This window comes from Vanessa cardui, chromosome 1 (genome assembly GCF_905220365.1).
Source record: "Vanessa cardui chromosome 1, ilVanCard2.1, whole genome shotgun sequence".
Taxonomy (NCBI): Eukaryota; Metazoa; Arthropoda; class Insecta; order Lepidoptera; family Nymphalidae; genus Vanessa; species Vanessa cardui.
In genome coordinates, this window is record NC_061123.1 from 774,891 (window position 1) to 794,050 (window position 19,160).

General features: G+C 34.8%; 1 protein-coding gene across 1 annotated transcript in view; it reads right to left on the reverse strand.

Moving 5' to 3' along the window:
- The window catches only part of LOC124531612 (atrial natriuretic peptide-converting enzyme), a 140,238-nt gene that overhangs the window by 21,403 nt on the left and 99,675 nt on the right, over positions 1–19,160 (reverse strand). Inside the window, exons 7-12 of the mRNA XM_047106078.1 lie at positions 15,577–15,771; positions 11,291–11,423; positions 10,739–10,891; positions 10,202–10,420; positions 9,824–9,965; positions 9,275–9,456 (exon numbers count right to left, since the gene is read on the reverse strand). Coding sequence (XP_046962034.1) covers positions 9,275–9,456; positions 9,824–9,965; positions 10,202–10,420; positions 10,739–10,891; positions 11,291–11,423; positions 15,577–15,771 — 1,024 coding nt within the window. The remainder of the gene's footprint in view (positions 1–9,274; positions 9,457–9,823; positions 9,966–10,201; positions 10,421–10,738; positions 10,892–11,290; positions 11,424–15,576; positions 15,772–19,160) is intronic.

The following is a 19,160-nucleotide window of genomic DNA, read 5'->3' on the forward strand; positions in this document are numbered from 1 at the left end:
TTCGTTCCCATTCAAATATAATCCGATTATGGTAACTTGACAGAGGATTTACTGATCAATAATTCGATATGTCCTTTTGCTGTTAAATCATCGTTTCGGTTCACATTTTACAGTATGTATTTTATGTATTGATAACAGAGAAAATTGTATGATATAGTTTAATAACTGTCTCGTCGCTCTACTTATAGGTATACTTCGTTGACTTGTAAGTATGCAGACTCAATAATCTCGTTGGCTAGGAAAATTCTTAATATCAGCTAAAAGTTTTTACCGCTAAATTACAATACCTTAATAATAGTGTTGTGTTCCGGTGAAACCACAGGTATAACGGACATTTAACTCCAAAAATTGGTGGTGCATTCATAGCAATAAGATTTGGTGACAACTCATTCAACTTAATCATTTGTCTTGTCCGCCTCTTTTAATCATAACAAAAGTCTGGAAGTTGAAAATGTGCACATTTCCATGTTTCGGAAAGCAGGAAAAAACTGTTAATTCTGTGTCTAAACTAGCCTCGACGCAAAATTTTAGGTCGAACCAAATACAAGTTATTAAGTGAGGGGTTAGAGAGATAAATATATACGCTCATAATTATCTAAGTTAATATATCCGTAAAACTGGATAATTTTCGTCAAGAGTCGAAATGTTAGAACATCATGATAATTTCATCATCATCTCCGTAGTAATAACTTTTAAAACTAGACTTAAAAATATATATTTATTCATATAACATTCACAAGCGGTTTGTCTATTGAGAATCCGAGATGCAAGCGAATATCGTATACTGTACTAATACTAATGAGTTTACAAGTGTTGAATTTATCTTTGCAACACGTGTTTTGCGGTGAAGCAATTCTAACAACATCGTCAAGACATACTACGTATCCACGGACCGCACAATTGTATAAAGTGGAACAAATCCTCGGCGACATTTATAATCCAGTTTCTTTCATTTGAGCTGAGGTGGCCCAATGGTTAAAAGGCGTGTATTTTAACTAATGATTGCGGGCTTAAACCCAGACAAGCACCACTATATATTTGTGTTTATAATTCATCTCGTGCTCGGCGGTAAAGGAAAACATCGTGAGGAAACCTGCATATGTCTAATTTCATCGAAATTCTGCCACATGTGTCAGTTCAGTCTAAGTCATAATAAAGTCACATATAGACAGAATTACTTATAATTCGTGTAACTGTATAGAAAATAATAATTTTGTTTTCATTAAAGGTAAGTTAATCGTTATTTGAAAATAAATTCAGGGCAGGACTTATTGAGAAAGTATCAATCAATCAAATGGACTTTATTCAAGTAGGCTTTTACAAGCACTTTTGAATAGTCATTTAATAACTATTTTTAGTGAAACTACCACCGGTTAAAGTATCACCGAGTTTTAAAAGGAGAATTGCGATACATTTAGTATATAAGTGGGCATGACGAATTGTCCTGATAAGCAGTGTCTTGGCGGAATACTCCAACAGCTCTGGTTATTTGTTTAAGAGATTACTTTCTCGGAGTATTTTTCTTGTGGAGTCAGCGAGCGTCACGGTCTACGGGTGAATTGTAAAAGGTTTTATTTAAAGGATAGAAACTCGAGCAAACGCGAGTTTTGAGCTGTGAACACACTTGTTCGAATAAGTAAGAGAATCGAGATAATTCATTAAAAAAATGTTTTTATAACTTTGATTGTACAGGTGTGTATCATATATTTTGTTTTGGAAATGCACCACACGATGATTATCACAATTTTTAATTTTGTTTTATATTTGCAATTTTTCATAATATCATAATTAATTATTTGTTGATAAGATCATCACCAATCTAAGCATATATAATATTATATCATAATCGTTAAAATTACAACACATTTGCTTTAAAATAATCCGCACTTATGATGTTTATATTAATGTAAATCAAATTAATAGCTGCAACCATCTGTGTTATTCAGCACATAATTGTATCTATTTTCATTTTATAATCCTTTATATTTATTTGGAGTAACGTCGGCTTTCCGAATAGGATAGTTGCATCGTTGCAGGTTTGTGTGTCTCTCCTAACTAACATTATATTGAAATTAATTTGTTAGTCATTCGAAGAATATTATTAAAAAACAATTCAAGCCTGTAAATTCCCTTCAAGGAGAAGGTTTGGAACATATTCCACCACGCTGTTTCAATGCGGGTTGGTGGAATGCACATGTGGCAGAATTTCTATGAAATTTGTCACATGCAGGTTTTCCTCACGATGTTTTCCTTCACCGATGAGCACGAGATGAATTATAAAGACAAATTAGGCACATGAAACAGCGGTGCTTGCCTGGGTTTGAACCCGCAATCATCGGGTAATATGCAGGCGTTCCAACCACTGGGCCATCTCGACTCAAAATTATAGTGTAATTGAATATGAAGGTCTAACGTACAATATGTCATAGGCCATGATTCCGTCGAGCGTACACTGGAGTTTTGCGACGCGTGCCAAATAGAGAAAAGTTTCGTGCATTGGCCGAAATTTTCTTGCGAGAAAATACAGATTTAAAGAAGATCGTGGTTTCAACTAGTATTAATTACGTAATTAATTTGTGGCTATAATTAATTCATCGTTTGACATCGTAAAGTAAAAGTGTGTAAAATCAAAGATTTCTTACTTAGAGAGAGAAGTGTATAGACCGCTAATTTCTATTATTCTTAATACTCAAATATTATCATCATCGAGTTATTTTTTTTATATAATACCTAATGTATATTTATTATTATTCTTTCTAAATAATTCGTGGTTGTAATATTATTAGCCAATTAATAACACAAAAACAAATTCTTTTAATGAACCTTAACCCAAACGATAACGAAATTAATTGGGCGCTGTCGTTTCAATTAAAAGATAAATTATGCAAGTTATACTTCCACACACCCACGCTCCTCCCATCCCTTACCGAAATCTGACTTATTTCCGAACTTTGACAAATTACTGAGAGAAATACAAAGAATGTAATAAGATCCCTTCGTTAATTAAGGTTACTTTATCGAAATTAATATTTCTTACATTTTTTTTACATTTAGAAACGTTTTTTCGATTAGAGTATTAATGAATTAAAGAATCGTCTAATGAGATTAATTAAACGAGAATAAAGATATTACTTACTGTCTTGGAAATCTAATTAATATTTACATTATCTTTATGATAAATATATGATGATGATACGAAGACGAAATCGTCTTATAGAAACGTGTGACGAAATAAACTTAAATTCAAAATATTTAATTCGATAGAATTACCCTTACCTATTGATAGATATACCTGAGAAGAACCTAAAAAAGAAACTCAGTGGGTATTTTTTGACAATTTTATTAATAACATATGTTCAATATGAAAAAAAGCGCCTAACGCGCATAGCAGTCGACCTGTCGCGCACGCGCCCGTCATGAGCATGTCGGTGACGTCTATAAGATTTTCCTCTACCAAAATTTGCCTAACACGCCTATAGAAGGTTACACTTCAAAAAAATAGCTAGGCGGTGATCGTTTCATTCCCAGAATGTTAGTAATCAATAGTAATATTTCTTGTAGCTACCTAATATTTGAAATAATTAAGATTTTTATGACTTCCGCAAGATTATGTTGTGATATAAGAGAAAAGATTCATAAGACATCACAATAGTTTCCTAAATTGTTTTTGTATTGTAACGTTTATTATCGTAATTAATCTAACTATTACATACAAAGTTACTTTTACTTGCAGGTGCAGCAGCATGACTGTGATATTACAATTATGGAGTGATAAGACATTGTGTAACTAAGTTGTAAGTAAATGATACGAAACAGTTAATATTTTATCTTGTCCTCTCATCCAATAATTATACCATTCACAAGACTCGTAACTTATGACGTTGAAAGGGATAATAGTTTTTTCAAAAACTCCATATTTATACATCACGTAAGTCTTTATTGACCCTGATAACACATAACAGAGTCAATAAAAAATAAAACCAATTTTACTAAATCCCGACGATTTGTTTTGACTCGTTTTATTTTTAGACTTTGTTTACCACGCCCACGTTGTTTATTTGTATAAGTTAGTCAGAGTGAATTTTTCGTAAGTGAAAATATTATCGAACAACAGCAAAGGTATAAACGATGTAATAAAATATTATCTTGTAGTTTTGAATATCAGTCTAACATTCGTGATGAATTAGTATGAACATAAATATAATGTCAGGACAACAATTTTAAGGGTCAATAATACATTTATAGAAAAAAAGGAGAGGCGTTAATTCTAGACTAATATGACACCAACCTTAGAAAACTCTTATACACTAGCTCACTCGCTTTTCAAACCGGAACACAAAACTACTAAATATTACTACTTGGTGATAAAACCTGGGTACTTGCGCAGTGCAATAGGGAGTTGAAGTGTGAAGTGTCACAGAGGGAATAGTGCCTCTTTCACCTCTTACGACGGCCACAGAGGAAGGGCTGTTTTAACTCGGCACTTGAAGAACAAGGAGCTTTTGAGCCCATGTCTAATAGTGGATGAGGATTGGCTGACGACAGAAAAATCAACAATGCTTAGACTATATTTTAGATACATATTATATAAATAGCTTAAAAATAACTTGTTTTTCTACCAAAATTATCACAGAGTATGTTCACTCCTGAATTTCACCTTCGGACTTCTCGTCAAAATTTCAAGTTTCACCCGCACCGCCTTGGTACCCGAAAATCCACAGCGCGATTTCTAAGACATTTCATTCTGCCTCGCACAAACACTCTGTGGAACCAGCTTTCGCCGGCAGTTTTTCAGAAACGATACGACTTGGGAACCTTAAAGAAAAGATCGTACACCTTCCTTATGCTGACTTCTGCTCGTCTGCCATATATCACATAAAAAATACTTGAATTGTATATAAGTCTTAGTCGATATCGCAGCGGTACGTGTAGGCTTACCCGAAACATGGGAATAAATAAAGGCAACGTTTGCTCGTTTTGTTTATTTGATAAAGCGTTGATTGACTGTTTTCGTCAGTGTTGTCGAGTCGGCCTGTTTCCCTAAGGGATCCGGAATTAATTATGCCTTATTGTGTTTAGCTTTCTCTCATATAATATCAATTCGGGACACGCGTGTGTTATTATTCTTAAATTTATATGGGTTTTGTTGGGTTTCTGTTTTTTTGGTTAATTTTGACCGATTTTAGAAAATATATCCTTTAGCAATTTTAAACATGTGAATATTGTGATATGTGAACATTTTAGCTATACTTAAATTAAAAAACTCAAATTCATGATTTTTTTTACGTAGCATACATAAGGCTACATCATCTCCACTTATTATAGAGAATAGTATTTAACATACATATACAATTGAAGACAATTTATATGATTTTTGATGACGAGACATATAGTTTATGAAGCCCGATTATTATACAAAGGAAGTCTATCGAAGTATAAGTTATACTTATTAAGTTCGCAAACTTTTTAGCGATCCAAAAACAAAACAAAATAAATTCCATAAGAATATCAGTATGTCTTTTAATTAAGTAGCACATTTCTCACGCTAAAACTTAAACTTATTTTTGCCGTCAATACAAATCTCAACGATAGCGTGTTTTCACTAACATTCTGACATTTTTTCACGCAAATAAAACGAGAAGAATGTGCACAGTTTAAAATAAAACCGAGTGTAAACAGAGGTTGTGCTTCGCTTACATAATTTGTAAACATTCCAGCGTGCTTCGTTTAGTTTTAAAAAAAACTACGATCCAGGAACGGCGGGGTCATTGATCTCGACTTTTCCGAGAATCATAGATGTGTCGAGTCTATAAAATAAGATTGCATGTCTCAATGGACTATACAAACGAGACAGAATATAGTTTCGATTAATCAAAATAATGTGAATATAAATATGAGACAACATCACATACATTACTCTGATCCCAATGTAAGTAGCTAAAGCACTTGTGTTATGGAAAATCAGAAGTAACAACAGTGGTACCGTACAAGCACCCAGACCCAAGACAACATAGAAAACTAATGGTAATCTACATTGACTCGGCCGGGAATTAAACTCGGGACCTCGGAGTGGCGTACCCATGAAAACCGGTGTACACACCACGCGACAACGGAGGTCGTCACCACGGAGATCGTCAAATGTATTACTGGTGATTACAAGCACTATTGAATTTCCATATGCTTAATTTGTGTTTATAATTTCGTGCTCAGCAGTAGAGGAAAACTTCGTGCGGATTTCTGCCACATGTGTACTCACCAATCCGATCCACCGTTTCCGTAAAAGAAAGAAGGCAATAGCCCAACTATGAGAAATTTAGAGGCTGTTACTTTTGTCAGTAAACACCTTAATTTCATTTCTTATATACCTGTTTATAGTTAATCTTGTTCTCAGGGGCGTAGGAGTCGAGATGGTACCGACGCGTCGAATGTGAATCTATTAAACTAATTTTCGTATCACCCTTACTCTAATTGTTTTTTAGAGGCTATTTTTATTTTAGAAAATCATTTCTCTTTTTATTTTAATAAAAGTTAAGTCAGTGTAATTCTCTAAATAAAGCTATGATATCTTTTTTTTAAATCCACTTTCATATAGTAAAATCCAGCTTTGCTCCATCCAACAGTGGGACATTTATTGCTTGTAACTTTTTATAGAAATCGCGTATTGGATAATATAGATAAATAATTAAATATGTATACGGTAATCATAGCGAGTGCAACGCTGTGCGCCCGGCTTAGCCGAGTGCCATAAAGAGTCGGATTAAACTGTTACGGACTAATGACGTCGTTTAGTTTTATTAGTTTTTACAAATAAATGTTGCCAGTTATTTTGATTTTATATTAAACTAGCTACAGCATTTGTTTGTGTGTCTGAGCGTGTGCTACTTGGTGGTAAATGATCATAACTGTCAATAGACATAGAAATATAAACCATTTATAATATTGCCACCCGACACTAACATTGGAAACTATGATGTTATATCTCTTGTGCCTGTAATTATACTGACTCGCCCTTCAAACCGGAAGACAATAATACCAAGTATTACTAGTATAGTGCATGGTACATTCCCAGACGGGTATGCACACATTGATACACCAAGTTTCCTCGTGTTAAACCAGAGATAAAATGAAACCTTTTTCAATAGATGTGCTTCTAACAATAGGCATTTTCTTTTTAACCAGGCTTATAGTCATTAGTGGAATGTAGTAAAAAATATGCTGCTATATTCATAAGGATATAAAGACAATGTCTCAAGACGAAAGAAAAAATTCTATTTAAATTTATGTTACCTCATATTAATAGAACTAACTGTGGCCGTGTCTTTATGCGCCTTTAAATTTAACAAAAATGTTTTCTGCCAGTGAAAATCCAGTGAAGCCAATCATAATCTGTCCAGCCCATTCAAATATTATCAGGAACGAACGAGACTGAAAGACAGACAGACAAACAAAAATTGTAAAAAATGTTATTTGGTATATGTACCGAATACACCTTAAGTAAAAAACGGTTATTTTAATATTACAAACAAACACTCCAATTTTATTATATGTATAGATGTTATTTGTGTTATATGTTAACAATACGTAAGCTCGGGTGACGCGAACTGTGAAATCTCGCTGCTGTTAAAGGAACAGCTGGTTCAATTCTCGTTACAGAGTAGGAATTATTACTAAACGGGCACTTCTTGCTGCCATTCCATTTAAATTGTATATAAATCAATCTTAAATTCATAAATAGTTTGGCATTTTAGATATTTGAATCGGTAAATTAACATACAAAATTAAAATGTACTTGATTCAAGTGGGGTTTTAGGCTTTTACATAAAAAACACATGTTAGTTGATTTCAATTATATTTGCATGTAATATATGCTGCCTGGAAGTCAGCAAGCATTAACTCCACTTTTTATCATCTGTATAATTTTGTATTGAATAATATGCCTTCTATACCAATGTGCTTTTACAAATGATTTAAATTTATGAAAGGCAAAGTTAAAAATGTCTGTGGAATTTTATTGTAGAAACGGATGCCTTGCCAAGTTACCGGTCCCGGTTTCGCTCTTGTACAGAAAGGTTGTTCACCATATGTAACGACAAATTCCAAGGAAATACTTTTTTTGATACAGGAACCTTCGAAGGTATATGTCGAATGTTTAATAAAGTTTCGAATAATTGGTTTAGAAAAGCATTGTGAACAAACATACAAACTTTCATGTTTTATTTGTAAAGAAAGATTACATATTGTTTTCAATCTAAGAAATTACAAAAATTATAAAAGCACGAACTCATAGCTGCATTACCATTAGGGAAATCTTTTGCCCAAGAGGAAAAGAGGAACATTTATGAACTAATACTCGTATATCGAAACAAGTTACTTTCATATATAACGAGTTCAAATATTTTATTTGCTGAGTTTATTGCGTAAATTTTTCCGAAAATGATATGTTATTTTCCGAATAAGAAGTTTCTTCGCTATGAATATTACGTATGTATCGATATTGAATAAAGAAATGTGAATTTAAAATTGTAATATTATATTTGAGTCATAATCACGACACAGTATAAAATAAAGTCGCTTTCTCTGTCCCTATATCCATGCTTAAATCTTTAAAACTACTCAACGGATTATGATGCTTTTTTTAATAGATAGATTGATACGAGGAGTGTTAATAATACATGGAGTATATAGTAAACTGGTAGTTTTAGAAGTTTCTAATGTGATGTTGTAAATAAACACATTCTGTAGTATATATCGTATATATTGCTCGCGTGTGAAGTCGGGTCGGGTCGCTAGTATTTTATATAACTCTTAAAATATTTCCACGAGAAGTCATATGTGTGAATCAAAACAGTCGCGGTCTGGTGGGCGCGTTGTATTCCGATTAAGCCAGCGTCGCGTGCATAATGGTCGGCCATTTGAGCTTCCCAATGTTATACTATTTTGTGACAAATTTATTTAATATTACTGAAATAAATTTAATTTTTTAATACATTATATGTGATATATTATCTTCGATACACATTTGTTTTCATGTGGATTTCACACAGCAATCATATCAAATCAATTTTTTTCAAATAAACTTCACAAAGTCAAAGTCATTTTTTTGTTATACGGGGCAAATTACCAGGAGGCTCATCTGATCGTAAGTGATTATATTACCTATAGACATCTGCAACACCGGGGACCTTGGGGGTGCGTTGTCTGCCTTTTAGGAAGAAGTACGCTCTGTTCTTGAAAGCTCATTAAGTTTATTAAGTCTACTGCTGACGGTACTGACCGTAGTTGTTGCAGACGAGATGCACGCGGCTTGTGTCGTGTCGACAGTCCTTCAGCTCGCGCAGCAGCCCGCCTTCGCTGCGCTGGAAAGCGCGGTACGACTGCGCCACGCCGTGCACGTGCGCGTGACCGCGGCCCGCGCGCGCGCCCGCGCCTCCCACCGCCGAACTCCTGTTCACCCAACTGGGACCATCGATGACCATTAGCCTGATGTTTATACTAGCACACGTATAAAACATTTTTTATTTGGAGTATCACCAAACGAATATCTAAAGGGGTGAGAATAACAACAGCATTTAAATTTTCCACTGATGGGTTAAGGCCTCCTCTCTCTTTGAGGAGACGGTTTCAAACATATTCCACCACGCTCTTCCAATACGGGTTGGTGGAATTCTAATGTGGCAGAATTTCTATGAAATTAGACACATGTAAGTTTCCTCACGATGTTTTCCTTCACCGCCGAGCACGAGATGAATTATGAACACAAATTAAGCACATGAGTATTCATTCAGGGGTGACAATATCAAGAGTATATAAGTATGCTACTCACGAGTATCCGAGCATGGAACAAAGTTTGACAGCAGTGGGTTCGTCCAGCGTGCTGATGCAGGCGGGGAACCAGGACTGGTTAGCGGCGCGGTACACTTGCAGCTCGCCGCTACCAATGTCACCGTTCGCGTCACTCAATCGCACTGTGGAAATTCCTTACATATATTTTGTACTCGAAGAGAAATCTGACTACAACGTATTATCTCTTCTTACAAAATCTAGGAAACTTATACAACAAAACAGACGTCCATAGAATAAATCGATTAATTAATGGTGCCAATTAATTAAATAATTTATCAGTCACTTCAGTAAATCCTCGAAACATTAATTGCCTTTGAACGAAGTAAGGATATTATTTGATTGTAATAAGTTCACTTACAACAGTTCCTCTCGTCCTGTCCCCAGGGGCAGTCGATCTTGCCGTCACACAGATGAGCCTGTGATATGCATCGCTGGTTGCCGCAGTGTACGTCACCACTACGCTTGCACACTCGACAGTTGAGCTCGTCGGAGCGGTCCGCGCAGTCCACGTGGCCGTCACAGCGCCAATCGTGAGGAATGCACCGGTTCATGTCACATTGGAAACCCGTTGGGCAAACTGTTTGGCAAAAACGGGGTTTCCATTTAATTGTGAAACGTTTTAATATATATAATACTAGTAGTTGCCCGCGGCTTCCCTCGCGTTTAAGGGTGTTGGTTGTCATGTGTTAGGCAAAAAACTAACCAATGTCCTTCCTTGGAATTGATTCAGCGGTTTGGTCGTGAAAGAGCGACAGATAGACCAAACATACAGTTACTTCGCATTTATAATATTAATATAGATTATAATAATTAATTTGGCACAGGTTATATCTTATTTAAATAATCCAGATAGAAAATAGATTTGTGTACAATATGAGGAACTGAATGAATTTACCTGGCTTAGCGGCTCGGAAACGGGCATCCTTAACTTCTCGGTTGCCGAGGCAGACGTCCGTGTCAGTAGATTCTGGGAATATCTCGCATTGCAAGTAATCCGGCATCGATAAGCCGAATACCTCCAGGAAGAAACCGCAACGGCGCATTGTTTCTGCATTATTTCAACAAATTGAACAAGAGCAAATCTAACACAATATACCAAGAAGCGAAATAGACTATTAGGTCAGTGGAAACAATATCAGCAATAATATTGATATTGGATCATCCACTTCGCCAACATTGACATCACAGATCAGGAAAACAAAATCATATCAGGCCAAAAATCGACCTCCGTGTTCGAATAGTGTATACAACGGTTTCCGGTGTTGGGTACGTCATTCCGAGATCCCCGGGTTTGATTCCCGGCCGAGTCGATGTTGAAAAAATTCATTAGTTTTCTATGTTATCATGGTGGTATTCGTGGTAGCATCGTTAGTTCTGATCTTCCATAATACAAGTGCTTTAGCTACTTACATGAAATCACATATATGGAAAATGTTAAAAATGTTACCTTGACAAAGGCTTCTGCACGGTCGGACCATATGACCCAAAGGGCCACACTTGGGCACGAAGAGTGAACACAGAAAGAGAGCTGTGAGCTCGTAGCATCGCACATCCACGACGGCGTCATAAATTTCCAAATCCTGTTAAAGACATTTTTAAATTTAGACACTTTATAATCCCCATATTTTTTATTTGCATTTATCAATGCAAACTATGAAATGATTGATTTTTAGTAATATAATAACACATATACATGTAAATTTGCACTGTAACCATGGTATTGCAGATAGTTTATTCCTGATACCTCTCATTCAGCTCAAACAAAGATTATTAATATATGATAGTAAAACAATACACGTGTAGATAGTAATGATTCGACCAGACACAAAAACCTACTACAATATAAGCTATTTTCATACTATTAAAATGTAATCTTTAACCATTCTCTCAGAAATAAAAAGTCTTTGCGGTTTGATAATATTTTTTTTATGGTATAGGTTGGCGGACGAGCATATGGGCCACCTGATGGTAAGTGGTCACCATCACCCATAGACAATGACAATGTAAGAAATATTTACTATTTCTTACATCGTCAATGTGCCACCAACCATGTGAACTAAGATTTTATGTCCCTTGTGCCTGTAGTTACACTGGCTCACTCACCCTTGAAACCGGAATACAACAATACTGAGTACTGTTATTTGGCGGTAGAATAACTGGTGAGTGGGTGGTACCTACCCAGACGGGCTTACACAAAGCCTTACCACCAAGTAATCGACTTGAAATATCTGTTACATATATCTTTTTTTAATATACATCAAGTGTTTCCAATTAACGTGATATTCATTAGTATTTTTCGTCCAATCCTGTCAATATATAAAACATTTTGGCGTAAATGGAATAGATTACTCGATTCGTTCACACGTGTTCACTCTGAAACATAGTTGGGGCACGTGTAAGGCTATTAGTCTAAGTGTTCAGATTTATGTTTCCTCTACCATACATTGTATTTTATTATCAGAAAGAGTTTGCGACTTATAGATGGAAATAATTCCAGATTATTTCTTTATAATTGTGTTTCGTGTAACAGAAGAGCAGATGCCGAGATGCACCAGCGGTGAAAATGCGTGAATCTTAACTGGAGATTGCGGGTTCAAACCCAGGCCTCATGTAATATCATGACAAAACCTGCATGTGGCAAAATCCAAGCATTTGAGCATTGGAGCTGTTTGGTAAAGTAAGCTTCAAACCCTTGCATCAAAAAGCAAGGAAGCATTAACCAATTGATACATTTTCAGACTCTTTCTTTATGTAACGGAAAGTTTTCCAATTTATGAAACATAAATTTATCATTTGAATACATTAGTTTATTAAACTCATATTTTGTATATGTATGTAAAGAAAAGTTTATATCCGATGACAAGATGTATGACTTATACTGGTATTCATAAATGTACACATTCCCAAGTAGGATTTAAGTCAAGACTCCTGGAAATTAAAGATATAAATTCTGATCCTACCGTTCTTAACCGATATTATAATTCAGCCATTCAATTTGAATTCAAAGGAATACATAAATGCTTTAGAAATAGACCAACATTTATATTACTAAGAAGATGCGATATTCATAGCAGTGCACTAACTAAGGCATTATTTAATTAAATGTCTCCATCCGCTCGCTATCAGATCGTAAGATAGCATCGCAGGAAGTAGTTCTACATGACACAATACATTTCCTTAGTTCATTAACGGAATTAATTTTCCTGCGCCGGTGCTAATAAATAACCCTTTGTTTGGTACACGGCGCCGGCATCACGGAGTCGAGATGTAAACGTCTTTGACAATGATTGATTCCTCTGAAACCTTAATTATCGAATGACGATGATATTGAAATCGAAGACTTACACGCCATTAAGTTCGCTTTTTGCTATTCAGCGAACACAAAGACGGTCTAATTCCTGTGAACCCGTTCGGAGTGAGAGATAAATATTTTATGACCGATCTTACACTTGATCTAGATTATTTTAAAATTAGTTAGTTTGTATAGTCTGAGTCATTATTCTCAATTGATAACAGTTTGAAAATGTATATCGGTTTCAAATGTCTTCAAGGTTTAGTAGCTCAATATAAAGTCACATATCACCAGGTCCTGGCTTCAAACCCGAATAAAAGTTATTGGATTGTTAGTTGACAAATTTTCACCATCGCTCATTGCTTAGAAGTTAGAAGTGTGTGCATTTCCGTGCCCTAGAAAGCGCTGAAAACTTTTGGTACTCAATCCTATCGTGAGAGTGAGGAAATAAAGTGAGCACATGTGTTTGTTATACATATGACTTGTGTTGGCTGGTATTCCCTGATATTAACCGCCTTGGCCGAAATCGACAAGGGCAACATTCATAATTTGAAATATTGTAAATGTAAGTGAGGCTTCTATATTTAAAAGATAATGTTTAAGATTTTGACTTACAAAGTTGTCGGAGATTAAGACAATACTTCAAACCCATACGAACATAATATTTATAAATAAAATGATTTTGAAACAATTATATAATATAAAAAGATAATTAAAAAAAATTGTGTGCCAAAGTCGGCGTATAAATTTCTTTATAAAATATCACCGAAATTTATTAAAAATGCACCGACAAGGCTTCGGCCTTCGAGCAATTAGGCGGTTGTCAAGTGTGCTCTAATCCGCCCTTACAATGTGAGGTCACGCTCTTTAGTAATACCGTCATTAAAATATAAGAGCATTTTTGGGTTTTCCTTAGGTCCGTAATGTATCTTAGGAGTTGGAATTATTTATGTTTCGGTTATTCGAGTATTACAATATTATATTGATTTACGTAATTATCATTTTTATTTATCTCAAGCACGGTATATTTTTCTATAACAATTGTTGATAAACGGTAAAAAAAATAATGTTTTTATTTATTTCTTCCTTAATTAAGATTCGCGTATCCTTATATCTGTGCCATAAAAGGTAATATATTAAACATGAAACATTATAGTAAACTATAGAAATACTATTAAAATATATATACAATAGTATATTATTTTACATTATAACAACAAAGTGTTTTGTCGGTTCATTTCGGGAGATACGTACATATGAAGTGGCAATACATTCAAGTAGAACTGACAGATTTTAAAAATGACGACGCAGAAGAGCTCTCCCTCGGAAGCCTCCTCGAATAAAGAGTTCATCTTGAATATTTTGCGTACAAAAACTAGAACTTGTAATATTATATTGAAAAAGTATTTTTATATGAAACTTCGATTGCGCGTTGGGTGTAAGACTACTATAGTACGACAGAAATTAGATGTAGCAGCGGAAAATGCAATAAAACGAAAATAAAACGATAAGTGCCGATTTTCACAAAGAACAAAAATAGCTCCCTAACGCGCCATTCGACGCTATTCGTCGCTATAGATTCTCTCGTCAGTTCAAACCGAGAAAACAAGTGCATGTAAATCGACGTGTCAAATTGACGAATATATTTGGTCATATCATATTATAAGTTATTACGTTTGTGTAAAGATCATATTCACATGAGAAATTAATATTGATAATTTGGGATTGCGTACTCAATTCAGATGTGATCGGTTTTACGAATTTTGCCGATGCGACATCAAAGTTGTGTCGTACTACACGTATGCCGTGACAGCAAACGGCAAGAGTCTCTTATATGCCGTCATGATCTCTTACCGATAGAAAACGAAAAGAAAATGATTCTTGTCGTTTTCACGTATACAATTATAAATTCACATTTTAATTGACACATTATTAATACAACAAAAAGTCTAACAACCTAAATGTTATATTTATTTTACTTTGTATTTATTTATTAATTTTATTTAATTATAAGTATTTCGATAACCATGCATTTAAATATTTTGCAGTAGTAGACGCCCGCGGCTTCGTTCGCGTTTTAGGGTGTTAGGCAAAAATGCAGGATATGTCCATTCTTACAGTTCAAGTTGGCTTCATACCAAATTTCATCAAATTCGGTTCAGCGATTTGATCTTGAAACAGCGACATACAGACAGACAGCGTTACTTTCTCATTTATAATATTAATATAGATTTGACGGGCGTTTTTCAACTGCTTCTTTTATATTTTATTAACTTTTTTCTATACCTCTATTATAAAACTCATTTGAAACCCTACGTGGGATTTGTCGTTACTTAACAACCCTGTCTGTTCACACAAGCGCACACACACAGCGAGCATTAGTGTATGTGATTACTGAATTTAAAATTATTAAATAAATAGTTCTAGAAATTGTAACATACCTGCTGCGCGTCTCTCTGTCCAAAATGTCCAATATAATTTGGGAATACGGTGAAGTTGTATGATATCCGATGCTGCTGACAGAATGTGACTATGACCGGCAAACAGACGCCGGGCGCAGGGTTGCGAGCACCCGGTGGTTCCGTCGGAGCTGGCCACGTGACCACTGACGACCGGTTGACGACTTGAGACACGTACTAGAACAAATAATAAATTAATTAAAATACAAAATCGTGAATTTAAAAAGAGCCGAGATGTCCCAGTAATTAGAACGCGTGCATCTTAACCGATGATTTCTGGTTCAAACCCAGGCAAGCACCACTGAATATTCATGTGCTTAATTTGTGTTTATTATTCATGTCGTGCTCGGCGGTGAAGGAAAACGCCGTGAAGAAATCTGCATGTGTCTTTTAATAGAAATTCTGCCACATGTGTTTTCCACCGTCTCGCATTAGAAAAGCGTGGTGGAATATGTTCCGAACCTTCTTCTCAAAAGGAAGAGGAGGTTTTAGCCCACCAGTAGGAAATTTACAGGCTGCTGCTGCTGCTGTTGTTGTTGTTGTTGTTGTTTTTGTTTTAAAGTTAATTAAGCATGATATGACTAGTAAGGTAAAATACCATTTTCACTAATTTCTTGAAGACATGTTTCCACTTATTTGTCATTACTTTAAAACCAACCTATTTCCTTACAATGGTGTATTACAAACAAGAGAGTATTTAAATATATTTGCTTTGTCTGAGCGCAGAACGTTTGACTATCGTAATATTTCATATGCGAACAGCTGAGATGAGGTTCTATTTCGAGCTCAATTGATCATACTATCCCATTGCTGGTTATTTCATAAATTCATCCGAAACATTCAAGTTTCCTCACGATATTTTACTTTAGTGCAAAACGAATAGCTAATTGTATGCTCAATAAAGAATCAATATTTTATCATCTCTAATGTTATTTTTTTAATCTCGCTTGCAGAATTCGTAAAACGTGAACATTCGATTGAGTAATATTTTTTTTTATTTTATTTGACAACTTCCGTGATCGAGTGGTGTGTACACCGATTTTCATGGGTACGCCACTCTCAGGTCCCGGGTTCGAATCCCGGCCGAGTCAATGTAGATTATTATTATAATAATACAAGACCATATATTTTGGAACATGTTCCAAGTAATTTAAATTAAACTCTAAGACAATAGAGGTAGTCTCTGGCACCAATAGTATAGTTACCATAGAAGCCAATAAAAAGAAAAGGAAAATAACTAATAATAAAATTGTAAACCTGGTGCACCAAAATATTCAAGGAATGTTAGGGAAGGACCTAGATATTGAATTATTTTTGACCTGTAATGATATTGATATTTTGTGTTTAACTGAACATTGGCTTCTGAATTATCAGGTCATGTTTAACTTTAGTGGGCACCAGTTGGCTAGTTTGTTCAGTAGGAATAAAGCTATTCGCGGTGGCTCTTTAATACTTATGAGTAAACACTTTAAATTTAAGGAACGTAAAGATATTGTGAGCCTTTCTATTGAGCAAACTATAGAAATAGCCTGTGCAGAGCTTGAGCGTGTCATTGTTGTATGCGTATACAGGCCCCCTAGTGGATTATATGAATTGTTTGAAAATGTATTGGAAAATGTTTTATCAAAATTATCTGAATGTAATAAAGAAATTATTGTTTTTGGAAATTTTAATATAAATTTACTGCATTAGACCACAAGTATTAGATTCAGATCATTGTTAAATTCATATAATCTGGTAAATCTGTTCTTAGAACCAACTAGAATAACAGATTCCACAGCAACTTGCATAGACAATATATTTGCTACCCATATTCCACAAAATAAAATGATTATTAATAAACTAAATTCAGATCACTGTGGACAACAGGCTTTATTTAATTTTCATATTAATAAAATAAGCAATTGTGAAAAAATAATGTTTGTTCCTTTGACCAGAAGTCGTATTGAGAAGTTTAGAAGTAATATTATGGCCAATCTCCTTCACCTAACTCTTAGTGATAATCCCAACGTTTTGTATAATGACCTATTTAAATTAATTAGAAACAAGTTTAATGCAATATTCACTTCTAAAATAGTTAATACAAAAAACTTTTTGAAATTAAATGATTGGGCTACTATTGGAATTCATAAAAGTAGGCAACGAATGTACGAGCTTTATAATGAAAGGACGTACAATCATAGTGCCACTTTTGCCAACTATGTAAGTAACTATTCAAAATTATTTAGAAAAGTGTGCTTTCTGGCTAAGTCTTTAACTATAAAAAATAGAATTAAGAATGCACATAACAAAATAAAAATGACCTGGAAAGTTATAAATTGTGAAACTGGTAGAAGTGGTAATCGGAGCTCCGAATTAAACTTAAATTATAATAATAAAGTCATAAATAGTGAACGGGAAGTTGCTTCAGTTTTTGAACATTTTTTTGCTGACATACCAGTTTCTACAACTAGGTTACTTATTTCTTCTCTAGCTGTTGCCGAATCATTGATGAAAGAAAATGTACGAGAATGCAAAACAAAATTTAATTTTACCCCTGTAAACACCAATATCATAATTTGTGCATTTAAATCATTAGACATTAAGAAAACTGCTGATCTATGGGGTATTTCTGTAAAGGTGATAAACTCAATTATTGATGTGATTGCACCTTATCTTGCAATAATATTCAATGATTGTGTTCAACGTGGTATATTTCCTGACCTGATGAAACATAGTAAAGTCATTCCAATATTTAAATCTGGTAGCACTTCAGATCCTAATAACTATAGGCCTATCTCAATATTACCTACCCTCAGCAAAATATTTGAAAAAATTATTTTAAATCAATTATAAGCATATTTCAATAGACACAATCTGCTTCACAGAAATCAATTTGGATTCGTGAGGGGTCGCTCGACTACCGACGCAGGTATCGAACTTATAAAAAATATCTATGAGGCCTGGGAGTGGTCGCAGGATGCCTTGGGGATTTTCTGCGACTTATCCAAAGCCTTTGATTGTGTTCAGCATGAAACTCTGGTCAGGAAACTATATCACTATGGAATTAGAGAATGTGCACTCGACCTTCTGACTTCCTATCTTAACAATAGAATTCAGAGGGTTGACGTTAAAGGGACAAGGTCTCCTGGGGTCTCAGTTGGTATGGGGGTCCCACAAGGATCAATTCTTGGACCTTTTCTATTCCTCATATACATAAATGACTTGCCCTTTCTTGTTGGGAACAAACATGATATAGTATTGTTTGCTGATGATACCTCTTTGGTTTTTAAAATTAATAGGAAACAGGTTCAGTATGACGATGTAAACAATGTTATGTCCGATATAGTACATTGGTTTAGCGTAAATAATCTTAGACTGAATAATAAAAAAACTAAAATTGTAAAATTTAGCACACCAAATGTGCAAAATGTAAAACCCGATGTACTTATCAATGGGGAATCGATGGATCCAGTTGAAACAACTGAATTTCCTGGCCTTACTCTTGATGCCAAGTTACAGTGGCTCCCCCACATAAACGGATTGGCGGGTAGACTGAGTTCTGCGGCATTTGCGGTCAAAAAAAT